This window comes from Pteropus medius, unplaced genomic scaffold (assembly GCF_902729225.1).
Source record: "Pteropus medius unplaced genomic scaffold, Ma_sr-lr_union100, whole genome shotgun sequence".
Taxonomy (NCBI): Eukaryota; Metazoa; Chordata; class Mammalia; order Chiroptera; family Pteropodidae; genus Pteropus; species Pteropus medius.
In genome coordinates, this window is record NW_024351729.1 from 9,263,895 (window position 1) to 9,283,458 (window position 19,564).

Below are 19,564 nucleotides of genomic sequence, written 5' to 3' on the forward strand. Positions count from 1 at the left end.
TCCATAATATCTGACCAACATCCTACCAAATGTAGATTAAAGCTATCCAAAGGATTTGCAGGTATAAGGCAATCCTTTATAAGGCAACTATACATTCATATGAATGTTTGCATTCTTCCCTTTACAGAACGATTTGTACATATTCAAAATGCTATTTAAATCAAAATTTTTCGATGAATAATTTCTCAGGAAAGGCCAAATATGACTGCATGTTAATACCTTTCTAAAAATCAAGCTATAGCTGGATAATAATTATACTGTATTTAACCACAGACTGGGAAATGAGTCAACAATTTTTCTCAACATTAGCACTTGCTCAAGAAGCAATAGGACTTAGTCTGTGAATGGAAAAAGAAATTGCATCAGCAATTCTAGCAGGAGCACTAAAGCAGAGGGGGAGAGGCCAGACTGCTTTTTCCTTTTCTCAGAAGTCAAGCAGTATCCACCAGCGACCTCTCTGGGCTCTTGTGATCCATGTCTCTGAATTACTTTACACAATTTGACAAGTTATGTAACTGTTACTGTCATTACTAATGGTAATTGCGGTCATAAGCAATAATCACAGCACTAAGGAACTTCCACTAGCACCTTCGGTCTGACAGTATAAACCCTGCAAGGACAGAAATTAGTTTCTGCACCTCTTGAAGATTGCTACATTTTTTAAAATAATTGGGGGGCAGAGAAGGGGGCTGCCCTAACTGTTCATAAATTTACTGAAGGCCTAGTACACCAGGCATTGCAGGTACACAGGCGACAGTCCCTGTCTAGGAGGAGACAGACATGTCATCCAATACTTTAATACTTTTCTGCTCAAAAACTTTAACCAAATTCACTTTTATATCTGCTTCCTCCCTCTAGCTTTTCCTTTGGTCAGTGATACTGTGTCATTCTGTGGAAAACAGATTATGGGGCGAAAATGTGGGGTGGGGGAGTCATTACTGTACAACCTTAACTTTGCTGAACCTCATTTTCTTGATCTTTAAGAAATTGGGAAAGACTATCTTCATTATGTTGTTGTCTGAAAGCAAAATGAACAGGATGAAATAAAATACATGAAAATATAAACTAATATAAGGCAATATTGAAACAAAAACTTATTTAAAAATATTAGCAAAGCAAATCCTTCAGTAGGTCCCCATTGCCAGTCTCAGGCTCACCATGATATAACTAACCAGTTTTAATGAGGGTAAACCAGTTTTCAAAAATTACCTGAAAGGGCACAGTCAATTATCTTTTTCTGTATGAACAATATCTAATATCCTACTCACCATTGAGAATGTCTATTGTCCTCGGATCCAACTACATAAACCTACTTCTCCAAAGTAATGAGACTGAATCATTATCTATAAAACATGCTTTCCTTTTTTTAATTTTTATTTTTTCCAGGAAGAGTAATGGGTTATGATGAGTTACCAACTCTTTCATGTTTATAAGGTCTAGTGTTAGAAAAAAATATGTTTTCATGTGAAATTAAACTAACCTCCAGGGAACCATGCCCAAATAAAGTAAGGTTCAAGTTACTCCAGCATTCTGAATTTGACTTTGACTCATTGATACCTATAAGGGACGTTTTGTCCCCTCCCACCTCAGCTGTGCCACAGCCCCATAGTTATTCCAAAAACTCTCTCCTTGTAAAGGCTATGCGCACTAAAGAGATGATCTCTTAAACTCCCCAAAGAAGTGCAGGCTGTTGACTGAATCACCCATGATAAATCAAGGTGTTTCTTTTCCAGATAAATGTTTATTATGTATAAAATACACATTATTAATTTATAAAATTTTCTTACTGAATCAATTCAAAATATCCTAGATCAAGCAATACTTAAATCCAAATTGGAAGTTCTCAAAATTCACTATGGTCTTTGATTTTCAAAATGCCTGAATTCTCTATAATAGTATTTTTCAAATGTAACTGAATATTTTATATATTCCACAGGGGAACGTCATTCATGACTCTTCAGTTAAACTTTCTTTTTTTCTGGCCAAATAAGCCACCTATTCTAAAAGGCTGCTGGTATTTGGATATCTACCCAAAATTGGTTTAATTATTTCATACATGTCCTCTACAGGAAAGCAATTTTGTAAGCAGAAATAGATAATGTATGTAAATTGACAAGGTTTCAAACTATTGAAGAGCTCTAAGGCTTAAGAATAAGTACAGTAACAGAAAATGTCACTTTTTATGGAAAAGTTTTACTTTATTTTGTAAAAAGTAATGTTTTGAATATATTTACTTTACTCTTTCGAAGCAATGAAAGTACAATGATAAGCACTGAGTAAAAAAGTACCCTGCTTTATGAACTTATTTTTAACACACTGAAGGCATATTTGCTCACTGAAGGCAGAAAAATGTAATCCAATTATAAAACATAACATGTATGAGTAAACACACACAACTCAATAGTTGTGAAAAAATAGAGGATTAATCAAAATATTCTTTTTAAAAATAGTAAATTCAAGTTATGTGGAAATTTTATGTATAAAAAATCATACTGTGTAATCAGAATAACTCTTTAATGGTCATTTCTGAAAAACAAAATTTAACTTTCAACTCTTCTTTTTCAAAGTACTTTCAAAACTTCACTATTCAAATTAAAATAAACTATTTTAACAATTTATTCCAAAGACATGTTATATAGCTTTTATCCCAAGAAATCGTCTTGTGATATATAAATAAATCTGTTAATATAAGGAGTAAGAAAAGCCAATCTAGGAAAGAAAATAGTTCGATTAAGTGAGAGTCAAAGAGTGATCTCAAATTATCCTTATTTTCCTCCCTATCATTTCTTTTCATGTTGCCTTTAGAGACTGAGAGAAATCTGAAGGGAGTTTGCCTTGATCTACGTTTTCTCTCAAATCCCTCTTGGCTCTGGTGTAGCACAGGAAAGCACTGATATCACCCTCCGTATTTCACCAGACAGGAATATCTAAGCCGGAACTCACTCCTATCCCTGGGCTTCAATGAGTAGTATTAGACAAGTGTCTAGAGTCTAATTATTTCAGCAACAAAGTAAACTTCTCTAGTGACGATTCTGCTGTACTGTTTTGTTGCCTTAATACCAATTAACTTGAAAAAAAAACCTATTAAAAATCTGAAATTCAAACTGTCCATGACAAATTATCATTTAAAAGTTGGGAAAATGAGATGTAAATATAGCCCTAACCACCTAAAGTCTCCCCTCCTCCATTCCTACTTCACACAATCTATTTTTCCCGTAATTATCCTGAATAGAAACATTAAGTTTTCACCTCAACTGCATCAACAAACAGTGTCACTTATTCGTATCAAACGGACTGGAAGCTCTGTGAGGCAAACGGGACATCAAAGGACACCGTTTCCATCAATCGGTCTTGCCCTGCTCATGTTCGGTCCGCCCGTTTTCGGGGCTGGGCGGATTCGGGGCCCCCGCGGGCCTCGCTGCTGTGCAGGCAGGCGGGGAAGGGCCAGTGGCGCACAGTGGAGTCCGCTTCAGTTTTATTACTCGGTGCGGCGTGGCCTTCTTGTCGGAGAGCAGAACCTTAGCCGGAAGTGGGTGTGTGGCTCCGTTTTCAGCGCTCCCGGTACCCCGGGAAGCCAGGGAATGCCCGGGTACCCCAGTGCCCAAGGGGGATGGGGCTTTTGACCCAGCAGAGCGCTGAGCTGTCATTCCACCTGGAGACTGGTTTGCCATTGCCGGGGACCAGGCCTGGAGGGCACTAGCTGGAGACACCCTGATTGAAGCCGAGTTCTTGACTTTAATTTGGGTGCTAGTGGAAGGGCCCAAAAATCTGACGGGCTTAGGACCAGTCTTACAGTTCACACCTTCTTCCTCTTCAGTGAACGCTATCAGTCGCCTATAAATACAGAAGAATGTGACTGTCAGCAGTTACACGCTCAACAATTAATGAAAAGTCTCCAAAGTTTACCTTCAAAGTGAACAAAAAGTTTTTCATCAAGAATTTGAGTCAAGAGGTTTATAAGTATCAACATACCTCACCTCTCATCTCTCTCCATGGTCAAAAAGTAAATTAGCAAATTTATAAAAGATTGTTTCAACTTGAATACAAACTCTTTAAAATTACACATAATACCAACAAGTTAAAATTTGTAGATGAGATGTTATATGAGAATTACACAACATATCACTCTATTCCCAAGAATCCTGATGTGATCCACAGTGTGTGATAAATGTTTAGTTAAGATGAAAAAGGAATTAAATTTGTGGTTGGAAGACATAACAGAAAACATGTTCTAACTGATGGCAACACGTCATGCCAGAAAGCATTGAGCCTATATGAAGACTTCAGCAAAGATCCCCTGAAACGAGTGACACCAAGCCATTTACTACAAGTAACAGATGGTTACACAAATTCAGGAATAGGTTTGCACTGAAAAATATAAAAATTACTATAGAAGCTGCATCTGCCAACGAAGAACTTGCTGCCACATTTCCAGCAGTGTTGAAAAAGTTGATTAAGGAAAAAGGATACTATCTAAAACAAATCTTCCATTACGATGAAACTGTATATATAGGGTTCAGTACAACTGCAGTTTCAGGCATCCACTAGGTGTCTTGAAACGTGTCCTCCACAGATAAGGAGGGTCTGTTGTATAATACATTCAACGCTAAAACTCTATTGAACATAACTAAATTTCCTCTGGTGAGTCAGACAGTTTTGAGACCTCACAAGTGCTTCTAATTCATTGTTATCATTATCCTGTCAATGCATCAAAAATGATGTTTAATAAAATCCCAGAGGAAAGACAATGAACACAGAGAAGAGTCTCCATAACACCATTCCTGCTGCTTTGTTTTCTGTCCACATCTTCCACTAGACTACAGATCAAGGTTTCTCAATCTTGGCACTATTGCCATTTTAGGTTGGATAATTCTTTGCTGTGGGGCTACCCTGTGCATTCTAAAATGTTTACCAGCATCCCTGACCTCTACCCACTAGATGCCAGTAGCAATCCCCACTCCACGGTGTGACAACCAAAAATGTCTCCAAACATTGCGAAATATCCCCTGGGGAACAAAATCACCCCCAGTTGAGGACCATTGCTCTAGACCCAAATAATATTTGCTAACTAGAGGCTCAATGGCAAAATAAATAATGATAACAAAATGAAGCCCTTTAATAAAAAATACCTGTTTTAACAAGAGAGCATTAACTACTAAAAATTGAATAAACTTCTTTGCATTTCTATGAAAGACCCAGAGGCCACAGTAAGAGAGCATTATGAAATTTCACAGGGGCATTGAATCAAATTCTAGAGCAGATGATCAAGAAACCAGAACGTCTGAAAGCCATGAATAATATTCAGAAAATAAAGATGATTTTAAATGTACTTAAAGCACAGTGAAAGACACAGATGTGGAGTGAATTTAAAGCTAATAGTTTCATAGAACACAAGAAAATACCATGAAATTAAAATGTTACTTGTGGCAATGGGAAGGAGAAAGAAATTAAGAATAAGTCACAGGAAAGGGGGTCAAATATGTGACAGAAAGAAATCTAACTACAGGAGGTGAAAACGCTGTGTAAATATATACATATATATGTATATATGTGTATATATATGTATATATGTGTATATATATATATCTATGCCTTATCGTTAAAGTGTGCAGCTGAAACTTATTGGATTTCATTAACCAATGCCACCATAAAAATAGATAGATAGATAGATAGATAGATAGATAGATAGATAGACAGATAGATAGATAGATAAAAAATAAGTCACAGGAAATTTCAAATATTAAGTCTAATAAAATTTTTGACTATTCCCAATAAAGCCTAGATTTCACCTTTGTGAGGAAAACTACTTACCACAGCATACCCACTGTGTCCACTAGTATTTTTAAAATCACACTCTCCCCCCCAAAAATACTATAAGTCAGTTTTAGAGAATTATTTGTACTTTTTACATAGTTTCGGTAACTTTGCATTTGTCGAGATTTATATTTTGATGGTAAGGCAGAATATAGATGATTAATAAGCTCACATCTCCAAAAAAGACAATAAAAACATAAGTCACAGATTAAAAAAAAAAAAGAAGTCAAAAAATATCAACAGAGCATAGATAACCTCTTTCGAATTGGGGCCATGTGACGCAGGCTTCCAAGTAAGGGCCGCTCTTCCAACGTCCAACATTCTATCAGCTCATGAGGCACCCGCCAGTAGCTAACACCTGGAAGATAAAAAGACATAATTAAAAGGGCCCTTGTCTACTGCAAAATGTTCAGAAGCACTCTTTCATATGAGACCAGCCAGAAAGAGTTTGAGGTCCTTGCCTCCCATTTGGCAAAGGGAGGGGTATACAGAAAATGCCCCCACGAAGAGCCTGGGCAAGTAGTGACACAGCTTATGGCCTGGGTCTAGGAAGAGCTGGCTAACAGCCCTGGCTCTGCTGCTAACAACCAGCTGGTCACTATGTGGGCCCTGGGCAGCTATGTTTGCTGGTTAAAGGATGCAGACTCTGGCGTCCTTTAGCCTAGCACAGACTAAGCACTCAAGACATATTAGGTGCCTTTATTATAAGTCATAGAGTTGGTAGTAGCGTAAGGATTGGGCAGTGAGGGCGAACACTTTCTTTGTCTACCTCATTTGGTTGCTATGACCTTCAAATTAGGTAAATTTTGTCAACCACTCTGTAAGAGGCAATCACTATACGAATATGAGATACCACTATCCTATCAGCACCTTTTCAAACAAGAATAATCTGAGTTAATGTGTTAGGCTGCAATTTCAGTCAAATTCATTTTAATTTTTAAATCTGGTATGTTCCTGATTAAAAGCTGAAAATATATTCTTACGAACCCTGAAAACAGTGAAAGCAGACAGACACAAAAGTCACATACTATGAATAGGCAAATCCGCTGAGAGAGAGTGGACTGGGGACCACTGGGCAATGAGGGTAGAGGCAAATGAGAACTGCTTCGTGAGGACTGCGGCTCCTTTTGGGGTGATGAAAATGTTTTGGAACTAGTAGAGATGGTGGTTATACAACACTGTGAATGTAGTCAATGCCACTGAAATGTATAATTTAATTAATTCTGTTATGTGAATTTCACCTCAAAAAAAACATTAAAAGTTATACATAGGTAAAATAAGAAAGGCTTAAAAATGAGGTTAAATAAAAATTGCCTGGCACTAAAACAAAAACAAAAACATCTTTAAGTCCCAAGGACAAACTTGGTGTCTTCTTTTTTGTCATTAAAGGTCTGGTAATAATAACCAACTTAGCAAGCTGGGCATGTAAATTTTTATACATAATAAAAACTTTCAAAACTCGAAGAACTCTATGAACCTCATTTTAAGACAATAACTTTCTGGAACTGCTTTATAACACTCCCAAACCTACTTATGCTACAAAAACATTCCCCAATCTCATCCGTTGTTTTTTTTTAAGTCATTTGTTGAGATATAAGTTACATACAGTAAAATTCACCCTTTTCTAAGTACAGAGTTCAATGAGTTTTGACGAATATATAGTCATGTAACCATGGCTACAATGAAAATAGAACATTTCTATCACCCCAAAAAGATCCCGTCGCTCTATCCCCTAGTTTTGCCTTTTCCACATAAATGGAATCATACAGTATGTAGCCTTTTGTGTCTGGCTTCTTTAGCATGATGCTTTGAAGGCTTATCCATATTGACATATGTATCAATGATCATCGTTTTATTACTGAGTAGTATTCCATTGTATGGATATGCCACTATTTGTTTTAAAAACTTTTGTTATTTTTCCTGCCTATAAATTAATTCACATTCATTGTACAAGACTTGGAAAATAGAGAAAAGTATATATAAGAAAATCAAAATCACTTCTAATCCGAAAATCAGAAATTATGATTCATTATATTTTGATGTATTTCGTCTTTTTTCTATTCATATGATATACACATAATTAAAAACACTTTTCTTTCTGCTCTTGATTTTTTTATCACGGCCATTCACTTATGTAAAAGTTATTAAAAATAATTTTAACAGCTATGTTATCGCATGGATATGCCAAAATGTATTTAACCCTCTATTACAGGCTTTTAGTTTTTCATTTTTTACCTATTGTGAGTAATGCTTAATTGAACATCCCTGAATTTTACAATGTCCTTAAGGTGGATTCCTAGAGGTATAATTACTGGGTCATAGATAATGAACAATTCGATGCTACTGATATGTACTGATAAATTATTTTCCAAACAAGTAATATTAATTTTTACTCCTGCCAAAGATGCATGAGATCTTTACTAATCTTGTACCTAAAAAATAGTTATCATTTAACATATATTTCACTGATAATTGAGTTTGAACTTCCTGCTACATCTTCCTCTTCTGAGAATTTTATGCTCATGAACTTTGCACATCTATTTGTAGTAGGGATGGAGTTTATTTTCTAATCAATTTACATAAACCTTCTTTACCTTCTCTATATAAGGATATTCTTTTTCTAGTTAATATAACATTATTTATCCCAGTTTTTTATTAGTCTTTTAATTTTATTTTTGTTTGTTTGTATTAAAGTTCTAAGACTTTAAATATCATGTAATTGAATTTATTAACCTTGGTCAATTTATGTTAGGCTTATCATTTCTTTCCTACTTAGAAATCAATCATTTGCTTAAATTTCCTCTTATTAGTTTCATTTTTCATTCATAAATCTACCTGAAATTATTTTGATAAATGATGTGAAGTTAAAGTTGTTTTTCTTCCAAGCATATTTCTCAATTATTTTTTAAATAATCTATCCTTTTTTCATTAATATTTTAGTGAATCAACTACGTGACTTTCTTATGACAGTACTTTTATTCTTATAACTTTATTGAGTTTTACTCTTGATATCTGCATTTATTCTTATACCAGAAACACGTGTTTTATTATTGTAAATCTACCCCATGTTTTCTATCAAACAGAGTTAGACTCATCCCTTTAAGGACTTCTATTTCCCAGAATGTTCTTGGCTCTTTTACCTGTTTATTCTTTCAAAGAAATTTTAGAATCATTTCCAGATTCCCAAAGAGTTCTATTGATATTGTGGTAGAAATTGTGTTAAATTTATAATTTAATCTGAAGAGAACTGACATCTTTATAATATTCATATTTCTTATTCAGGACCATGATATGTCTCAGCATAATCTTCATGTCTTCTTTTTTATAGATGGATGAATGGATAAATATATTTTAGCGGTTTTCTTCATAAAACACTCAAATATTTCTTGGTAGGGTAGTCTCAGTTATTTTATTTATTGCTACTGTGAATGGAATTTTCCCCTATAATTTCTAATTAATTTATCATAAGTAAACTGCTGGTCCTCATTTACTTACACTTTATATCCAGCTAGTTTAGTCTAGTAAACGTGTCGTTTCAAATATCTTTATTCTTTTGAGTTTTCTAAAAAGACTTATAGTCTATAAATAATGTCTTCTTCCTTCCAAGAGGTCTTTCTCTTAGTTCTGTTTCCTGTCTTATGACTTTCCACAGGCCTTCCAGAACACTATTAAATAACAATGATACTCCATTACATACTTCCTAAAAAGTTGAAATCAGATGAATGTCTTGAAAAGCCAGTGATCCCAGCTCACGGGTCCAGCTTCCTATGTCAGTGGGGAAAGAAGCCCAGCCAGGCCTTCCCAAAGCCTCCTGAGCAACCCGCCAGTCCAGAGGCACAAAAGGAGACACAGAACACCAAGGGGTTTGTTCCTCAACTTAATCCCAAACATCTCAAAGTCAATTAAATCTAAAATAATAAAAGGAATAGCACTTCTTTCATTATACTTCATCCTGCCTGCTTGAGGAGTATGAAAAGAAAAAAAAGAAAAAGTGAGAGGGGCAAAGCTGAGCAAAGAAAGAAGGCTTAAGTACTAGCACCCTGCCTGAAGGAGAAACAGCTAATGTAGTTTTTAAAAGCCTCTTCCTCTCCTTTCATTCATTTTTATATGACTTGCAATGGCTGTCTCTACCAGCTTTTAAGATCATTTAAAGAATCAGACGTGTCTTATTTATCTTTGGACCCAATTTTAGGACTTATTATAGTGCTTGCACTTAACACTCAATAAATGCTTGTTATTTAAGGGGGAAAAAAAATTAGGTGTAGAACAGTTAACCCTCTGTGATCCTTAAGCCAGAGGCATGGCCCCTCTGAGATTGTTTTCTCATGCATAAAATGGTAAATAGCATAGGGGTTGTTTTAGGACTAAGAAATACTGACTATCAACTACTTATCACACTGGATATTAAACAGCATTATTATTATCAACTCTCATATAAGTAGTTCCAAAGTATATATTTAAAGATTATTTTAATTGTTTTATAAGGGCTCTTTAGACATTGTCCCCAGCATTATTTTCATTTCCTCTTTTTTTAAATTATACATCTATGCTTAATTTAGAGGTATAATCTACTAGGAAAATGCTGGGTACATAGTAAGTGCTAAGTAAACTCTTGTTTAATTGAACTAAATAAGCAACTCATGGCATTTAAAGATTTGTAAGCAAAATGTTGCAATGTTACCATGACGTGACAAATACCTGGTTCCACACAAACACTTTCTCAAAAAAAGAAATGCTGTATCTGAGCTTACTTTGTCTTATCAAGGATATGTCTACCTTCTGCCATGAAATAAAAGAATTGTACTGTACCTTTTCCTTCCCAGGCATCAAAGGCATCCATCATTTTCTTCAATTCTGCTACTGAATAATAGCTCCATATGTACTGAACATTATTTCCCGCCTCTCTAGAAATATTGCAAAAGGTAATGAAAATGTACTACCTAGGTATATACATGTGTATATGTGCAAATATATATATGTATGTATATATTAGACAATAAGTGCTTATTAAGGAAAAAATATGTAGGCACTGAGTAGTTGTTCTGTGACCTTTAATACAGTATATATATAATACTGTATACTATGAGTATACTAACCTACATTTGGTCTTTTTACTGTAGTAAAGTACCACAATATAGACTGTGAACAAAAACCAACAAATCTTTAAAATAGTTTTCTAAAAAAAAATCACCTAACTCCGGTAAAATTAGAAAAGACTCAACTTTGATTAAACCTTTCCTAGCGCTATGCCAGGTACTTATGTATCTTATATGGAAACATTCCTGCCTGTAAAGAATTCAGGAAATGATGACATATTCAATCATTTAAGAAACAAGCTCACATGGTCATACATTAATCACTAATACATGACCCAATCCAATCTCCCAGAGAATTTTTTAAAAATTGTGCTAAGTGAATTGACCAGTGTCAATAAGATTACAGGGAAAATATTTAAAGAATAACCCTTAAGAATTTAACGTGTTCAAGTTATAGAATTTTAAAGCTGGGAGGGACCAGGGAAGTCTTTCATTATTTCTTAAAACAGGACACCAAGGCACAGGCCAGTCTTGGGTCACTCAGTGGGCCTGCTAAGTTCTAGGCCAGTGCTTCTGTCCCTAGACTATGGTTGAGGGGGGAGATGCCTAGGAATGTGGCTTTGCTTTTTTTTCTTTCCTTTTTTTTATAAAGCCCCATAGGGGATTCTGATGCTCGCTCTCAGTTGAGAACAAATGTACTAGACCACGTAGATGGCCTATAGCTTATAAATATGTGAAATGGTCTTATTTATAATCTCCCCATGAAGTAGGTTCCACAGCTCCACAGGTTCATTCAGTCTGTTGGGAGGTGTTGATGGTCTTTTCTAGTCAAACACATATTCCATTCAGTAAGACCAACACTTTATTTTGTTCCTTTTTCATTTTTAAATATGAACATACCTTTTAAAAATGCTTTTACTGTGAATTCTTCCTCCCAGCTGCTTATCAATAGCATCTGTTCCATCAGTTTTAGTGGAATATACACCAATAATTCTACTCTCACAGCTTGCACCAGATGTGTTAAGATAGTGGAGAACCCAAACCGTTGGTTTATTGCAAACTAAACCATACGAATCACAGAAGTCTGTTAAAGCCTGGAGCAAAAAAAAATATATACATATCAAATTTAAATTTAATTCTGGAAAGTAAGTTTTTAATTAAAAAATTAATTTGTTCTGTTACTTTCATGTAAAGCTATAATTTTAGTTGGTCATAAGGGAAATAAAAAGATTATAAATTTCAGCCTAGTCTTTATGCCTTTAAAAACCAAACATACACTTGTTGAATTTAGGGTGAGGGGCAAATCACAAAAAGCACCACCCAAAAATTCAACACCTTTTTATCTAGAGAATTCTTTTCCACATGGAAATTATATTTTATTTCCTCCCTCTTTAGCTTCACTACCAACATCATTTTTAATTTGAAAATCTTCATATAATAACTAAGAGTTAGACTTTCTTACTTTTCTCTTTATTTTCCCCTAAATTTTTCATTTGACTCAATTTTCCTTTCACTTTCTACCAACTAGCCCCATGGTTGATCCTTGCTTTTAACTCCAAATCCAATCATGGATTAAGCAGATTAACTTGTTCTTTTTACACTGAAAGATACTCCGAATATATGAACTGAATAGCTACTGTCTAAAATCATTTGACACCTCTCCACCTATTCATTCATTTATTTGAATATTAAGTACCTACTATGTGCTGAGCACTGTCTAAGGTCCTGGAGATAACAAGGTAAGCAAGAGACAGGACCCCAGCCCTCCTAGAGTTTACAGCTAATGCAGAAGACAGACATTAAATTAGCCATCAGCACACAATGTAGCAAATGCTACCAGGTGAGCCTACAAGGCACTGAGGGGCACAAAGCAGGAGGGCTTTGCCCAGTGGAGTGGCAAGGACCTTCCCTGGGAGAGATGGCATTATTGTTATGAGCGCCCTGAGGACAAGCACTTTTGTCAGTTTTGTTTCATATGCCAAGTGCCTGGAATAGTGTCTGACGCAAAGGAGATGCTTAATATTTACTGACTCAGTGAATGAAAAGAGGACCCCGCCACGTCTTGCATTTTCATTTAATACCGCTACCTAACTTCTGTATTGCTTTTTAACTTTACTTACACATCTATAAGAATTCCCAACTATATTATAAACTTCAAAGGCAAAAACTGTATGTTGTACTTCTTTCTGTCCCACACAGTCCCTAGAATAGAGCTCCATATGCCAAAAACATTTGAAATAAATATGTATCAGCAGACAGAATGAATGCACGCATGATATGTCCCTTTTGCATACTAAAATAAGTATGTGTCGGCGGACAGAATAAATGTAGCATGCTATGTCCTTTTTGAATACAAACCAGGAATAAAAGACTATAGAGATGAGACTTCAGAAGATGAATGTTAACCCACCCCAACCTTCCAGTCAAGCTTTTTTAGCCCCATTCTGCAGATGTGGCAAACAGCACCAAAAGACTAATAACTCAATTTATAAATAACTTCAGTAGCAGAATCCATACAACCACGCAAATATCTAAAGGGGATCTGGAATCAAATCAACTTCTCTTCACGCTGCACTCCTAACAGCGATACCATCAGCTTGCTCTCCCAAACACTGACATCAAATTAAAAAATTCAATTAATTCAGATTTGTTTTCACTATTAACAATTATCTAGGAAAAATATTTTCTTTAGATGTCCAAAGGTGCTAATAGCAAACCTAATACTTACCAATAAAATAAGACAATGAAGCTTTTTAAGTTATGTAAAGATCTTTAAAATGTGATTTCAAATAGAAGCACATTAAAAGAGACTTAATAATCTCAAAATGAATTAATGAAACTGACGTTTTAACTTAGTAACAAACTGCTACATTCACTAAATTAGGTAAGAGATTTTAAAAAATCATTTCTGTAAACAAAATAATATTACTACACCCTCATATACTACAGTATTGCTCTTAATTTAAAAAGAACTTCAAGAGAAGAACAGGTCTATAAGACACTCATTAGAAAGTGTTAAATCCTCAATGAGAAATAAAAACTCCATAAACCTATGAGTGGCAGTGTAATACACTTTCCTAGAATACAATTTCGACCTTAAAAATGACTACTAGTAATTTAGAAATGTGCCTTGAAAAATCATAAAAAAATAAAACTATCTCATGTTTGGTTTATGTGACAACACAGGCTATGCAAAATAACACACATTTTGTGCATAAATAAATATGTGTGTGTGCGTGCATATATATTTTAAAACTTAAGAAAATGCCAAGACCTTTTTAAGTTCTATATTTGACCTTAAAGAATATGTCTCCATTTCATTGGCCAAGTGGTCAGACAGGCTGTACGGGTAAGGGATGCCAAAGTAATCAGCCTCTTCCTGTAGAGCAACACGAGTTTGCTCATCAGTGGGAATGTGAACTTCTCCATGAAGATAATCCAAAAGGTATTTAAATAGATGTCCATCACGGTCAATAACACAAGCCCCTAGAAAACATGCAGTTCAAAAATGATTGCACAGATAACATATGACCATTGACAAAATTTCAACACGTCAAACTAAAATCAGACTAAAGTTAGAAATGTTTCTTTCTCACAAGAAAGTTAACATCTAGGTTTAGTCAAATTTGGTGATCCTTTGCATTCTCACCAACAGTATATGAAAATATATTCTGAACTCCATTTGGAATTTTGGATGCAATGACCATATTCCCACAATGGCCACTGCAAAAGCCATTGAGACCTCGGACTACTAGTAGGAATGGAAGCTTACCCCTAACCTCAGCCCAGCTGGGCCAGGAAAGGCTTTGGAGTTCCTCTCTAATAAGGGTTTGCAAAGTGCTCATTACTATGCCCAATGTTTGTGTCGACTTATAATGGTGACATATAAACCCAGGGTTCCTAGCTCCAAGCATGCCATATGCTTGGATTTATTAGATTAGTCCCTTTGTACTATGAGAATCTAAACTTCAAAAAATAAATGCTATGCTGGTACTACTTTATAATAAGAGACCATTCTTAGATCATTTATCAGAATTTAAAAAAAAAAAAAACACTTCTGTATGAGGTTACTCAACAATTCTTTTTCTCCATTGATTAGTTTAGAAAAGAAAGGATTAAGAAGGTAAAACTTTGGGACAGAGAAAAAAATTTGGTCTCTGCTTGTTCACTAGCAACCTTGCTGTCCAGATGGACATCAAGCCCTGGGCACTGACCATCAGTGTTTTCCATTCTTTCAACTGCCATTCAGCTGGCAAAGCAATCTCTCAAGACCCAGGGTTACTAATAGCCCCTCATGCTCAAGACTCCTCAATCCCTCTCTTCTAACACAGAAGCAAGAGTGGGTTCTATGACCCCCAGAACCACTAAGATGTGCAAAAAGTCTGCTTGCATCTAGACTAAGTGACAAGTTTAACACTCATTCTACACTAACAATGACTGCTCTGTCAGTGATGAGGGCAACTGCTTTCTCCAGAGATATACACTTTTTAACTTGAAAATTATAGAGAAGCTAATATATTTAATCAGCCTCAATACCTTCACCCATGGAATTGCATGAATGTAACAACTTTCATATATAATTAATCCCCATAATTAGGTCATGATTGGCCTTTACATACTCTCACTTTTTTTGTCAACTCTTAGAAACAGCATCACAGATTCTAGAAACTGGTATTTAATTTCTCCATGTATTCAATAAATCTCCATGCAGTCCTAATGATCTCACTAATTAATAAATTAATCTAATATATTCTTTTGAAATTAGGAAAAAAATCAAAGGGAATTTAAACTAGATTCTTATTTTAATGAATATTCATGATCATGCTTATAGACTTTACATATTTACCTGATTCATCTGTTTTTAGAGGGAAACGACCACTGAACATGGATGCCAGCATGGAGTCCTTAAAACGGCACAAGGACTCACGCCTGGCTGTATAAATACAGCCACCCACGTTCAGTCGAAGAATATCTAACATCTCTTCGTCTGCCTTGTGACCTTCCATTGCTCCCACCAACACTTGAATTTTTCCTTGAAACACTTTCAGAAGCTGCAAAAACAGTGGTGGTCCTGGTGCCCCTCTGTAAAAACAAAGGACTATCACCATTGACATTTCTAACAATACACCAAATAGATAATAAATACATTTTAATCCAATTTGGCAATATTGAAGGATTTTACATGAGTGAAGTTTGAGATTGCTGAGAAGCTGAAAAACTCTGGCTCAGAGTATTTGTAAATGATAATAAACTATTACTGACCAAATCAGTAATAGTTTATTTAGCTGTTGAGATGACTGTTTAAAGAATTAAATAACACATTGTGTGTCATATATAAAGCAAAGGTGAGGTGTGCTTATGATCTTCAATATTCACGTCTTTTTAAACTACAGTAAGTCTGGGAGAGCTGTCTAGAATGCAGAGATCAGTGTGCAGTATGGGCTCTAACATTTACTCACTAGCTCTGGGACCTCATGGCAAATTCTCACCTTCCTCAGTCTGTGTCCTCACCCAAAATGTTGGTAGGGATGATACCTATCTCAAAGGACTACTGGAGGAATAACTGAGAATCATAAAAAGCATACAGAACAGTCTCTGGCTCAAAGTCAGTACTCAATAAATGATAAATATTACCTATAATGATACATAAACTTTACCATAAGGTGTATACTGAGAGGTTTGATATGGGCTTTGTGGATTTAAAGAAACAAAAGAGCTGAGTTTATTAACAATGGTAATTGCAATTGCAATTCTTAAGTTAGATATAATTAAAGAAGATATAATTTATCAACTGAGATCAGAATTCTAAGTAAACCAGTAGCCAGACTGCCACGGAAGAACAGTAACGCCTCTAACTCATCTGGCTTCTTCGCTCTAAAATGGCTGAAGCTTTAGGGTAGTTTCAAGGATTTGATTTCTTAATCCATCCTGGGGATGAATGAATCACAGGCAACTGTGGCATTTTTATGGTACCTAAAACAATACTGTGACAAAAAAGGTACTCCCAATATTGAGATCTACCATATATGCACATTTCATAGCAAGTGTAAGAATACTGCCAAGAGGTTTAACTGCATCCATAGCAATTCGCTTGTGATCAACTAAGGTCCTCTTGTAGATGCTCTAATTTAGCCAGTCTCCAATGAAATAAATGAGAGACCGTCAGTCTAAGGAAAACCATGTGTCAAACATGACCAGCAGACAGAAATTATAATGGAACAACGGTCTGGCCTTCAAAAACACTTATGGATGTGACTTCTTGCACCATCTGTAAGACCTAGGAGCAGGCCCCCAATGATTTGTGTGAGAGAACCAACCACCTCTGAGGCATGGGATGGAACTGGTTCATGCTGCCCTAGTTACCAGCTCCCTGGAATTGTATCTATTCCTCAAAGCCCCAGGCAAACCTCATTACTTGCATAACCTTCCAAAGCACCCCCAAGTTAAAATCTTTGCACAGTTCTCCAAACATACTTTGTACCTCTGTCCACATTTTATCCTACTTGGTTAATCTCTAGTTTGGGGGACTAAAAGCCCCTGGAAAGCAGGGCCTGTGTCATTCTTACTAATTTCCATTTACTATACGCTTACTATGTGCCAGCCACTATTGGAGACACTTGACAGACATGACCTAATTCACACAAAAGCCCTACGAGGTAAGAACTGTGCCTATTTACAGATGAGGACACTGGGGAAAGGAATAGAGATGTGTGCAGGGTCCACACTAAGCCTGCCTCGCTAGTAAGTGATGGAGACAGGCCCAATCCAGTCAGCACGACCAACTCCCAAGCTCTTCCTGCTGCACCCCACACTGCCTTCCTCAGCACTTTTTCGCCCCTGAGGCTCCTGACCCAGGCAGGCACTTCACTGAGCATCTGCCCATCTGAAGACTCCTGTTGGTGGCAACTGGATGGAACACAGCGCACCCTGAGTGCGAGGATTTAAGAGTCGCCCCTGCCTCGGTCAGTCTCTTCTAAGGCAGAGGACCAATACCATTTCAAGGCCAGTCATGATGCCCCATCCTCAAATGTACTGCTTAGCTCCCTGCTGTGATGGAAGTGCCCTGTCCTCTGAGGAAGTATCCCCTAAGTGCGGTCCTGTGACCACCTGATTCAAAACCATCAGGAACGCTTGCTGAAATGCAGATTCCCGGGCCACCCCAGAGTCCGGTTCAGAAAGTCTGAGGAGGCGTCAGGAGTTCGCCCAAGGATCTACTTTGAGAAACGCTGCTCTAGGGACTCACGCCCCTCCCACGAGGTGGGACGAAAGGGGCTGGGACACCACAAAGCCCCGCCGGAGTCTCCCCGCAGCCCGCGGACCCGGAATCGGCCTGAGCCAGCAGCCCGGGCCGCCCGAGTTATAGCGCGGCCCGGGTCCTTCCTCGGGCCGCCCCGCCGCCTCCCGGGCCCGCGGCCCACCCTGAGCCCAGTTCCTCCGCACGGGCGGGGCCGGGTAGGCAGCCTCCCCGACTGACCTGCGACCGGCCCGGCCCTCGGCGCGGCCGCCAGACACCGCCCGGCCGGACGCGGAAGTGAGTGCCTCCGCGGCCGCTCAGCAACTCCTGAAGCAGCGCGGCCCCAGCGGCGCCCCCGTGCGGCCCGGCCCCGCAGCGGCGACAGGAGACACAGAGGCTCCGCCCGGGACACGCCCACCCCACCCCTCCCGCGCCCCGCCCCGGGCTGGTCCCGCCCCGCCCCTCCCGCGCCCCGCCCTCGGACTGGTCCCGCCCCCGGACTGGTCCCGCTCGGCACGTCTCCTCTGCCTGCCAAGGGAGCGAGCGGTCGCGAATCAGGGTTCTTGGTACCCCTGCAGGAAAAAGAAAGGCCCGCAAAGAGACACGGGCAGGACCCCGAGGGACAGTCTTGTCCGTTCAGAGGCTGCTTTTAAATATGAAGAAAAGAAACGATACCGAAGTTGCGATTGTTCGGGGTCATTTAATGAACGGTAAGAGTTAGAATGAGTTAGGTCTTTGCACTCCAACGTGAAGGCCCGTCCCTCCAAACTGGGCTGCTCAATGCCAAGATTTATTAATATATTGCACTTGGATAAGTCCATTTGGATAGTATTTGTGGTTTACAAAGCTGTTTAACACAAAGCATTCTTGTTTGATCTGTGAGTCAACCCTGTATTTTTATTTCTATTACAGCAAGGAAAATTGAGGCAGGAGCAAACATTTACTGAACATTTCTCTATACCCCAGGTTCTTCCAAGTCCTTTGCATGAAGTATTTAATTTCCTCTTAACAATAACCCCAAAAGAGTTCTTTCAGTTTCCAGGTGTACTCTACCTTGTGCAAGAGACTTTGCTAGGTATTTCAAAGAGAATAAAACACAGTCCTGTTTTCAAGGTACTTTCCCAGAGTCCATAATAATTGGTTCCTAATTTCTCTGAGTGGGCCTTAGCCAATGAGAGATGAACCCCCTACCCCCTCAGATAATAGCCAGGTGAGAGAGAGGAGGTTTGTTCGACCTATAATTATTGATTACTGTGGACTACGCACTGGGAGTGAAGGATTGAACAAGACAATGTACCTGACCCATGACATAGTTTAATAATGTCGCAATTCACAATGAATATATAACAGTTATGAATTCTATTTACAAAATAATTCAGTAACACATTTATAAAGCAAAAATCATAGGACATGCAAAAAAACATTGATAGAAATATACCAGTGGTAGGAAACTTTAATATGCCACTTTTAGTACAAACAG

The 19,564-nt window shown here is 37.5% G+C and overlaps 1 protein-coding gene across 4 annotated transcripts; it reads right to left on the reverse strand.

Annotated features, from left to right (window-relative positions):
- Positions 1-1,721: 1,721 nt before the first annotated feature.
- KCTD18 (potassium channel tetramerization domain containing 18) lies at positions 1,722-18,471 on the reverse strand. 4 transcript variants are annotated; one of them, XM_039844356.1, is made up of 7 exons: positions 18,325-18,471; positions 15,697-15,932; positions 14,125-14,336; positions 11,751-11,944; positions 10,624-10,718; positions 6,070-6,172; positions 1,722-3,834 (listed from the first exon to the last, which is right to left on the reverse strand). In XM_039844356.1, the coding sequence occupies exons 2-7, from the start codon at positions 15,854-15,856 to the stop codon at positions 3,342-3,344; spliced, it is 1,257 nt and encodes a 418-aa protein (XP_039700290.1). In that variant the 5' UTR covers positions 15,857-15,932; positions 18,325-18,471; the 3' UTR covers positions 1,722-3,341. The 4 variants fall into 4 exon arrangements, with proteins under 4 accessions (XP_039700290.1, XP_039700291.1, XP_039700292.1 ...); XM_039844357.1 differs by having other exon boundaries at positions 18,269-18,423; XM_039844358.1 differs by lacking the exons at positions 14,125-14,336; positions 18,325-18,471 and having other exon boundaries at positions 15,697-15,839.
- Between the last annotated feature and the right edge of the window lie 1,093 nt (positions 18,472-19,564).

Bases quoted from the DNA above. Each gene is read 5' to 3' on its own strand.
- KCTD18 (XM_039844356.1), bottom strand. From the start codon at position 15,856: ATGGAAGGTCACAAGGCAGACGAAGAGATGTTAGATATTCTTCGACTG. The intron at 14,337-15,696 runs GTAAATATGTAA...CATGTTTTCTAG, and splicing joins TCTAAAAACAGATGAATCAG to GGGCTTGTGTTATTGACCGT. The intron at 11,945-14,124 runs GTCTTGGCATTT...TTTTTGCTCCAG, and splicing joins CAAATATAGAACTTAAAAAG to GCTTTAACAGACTTCTGTGA.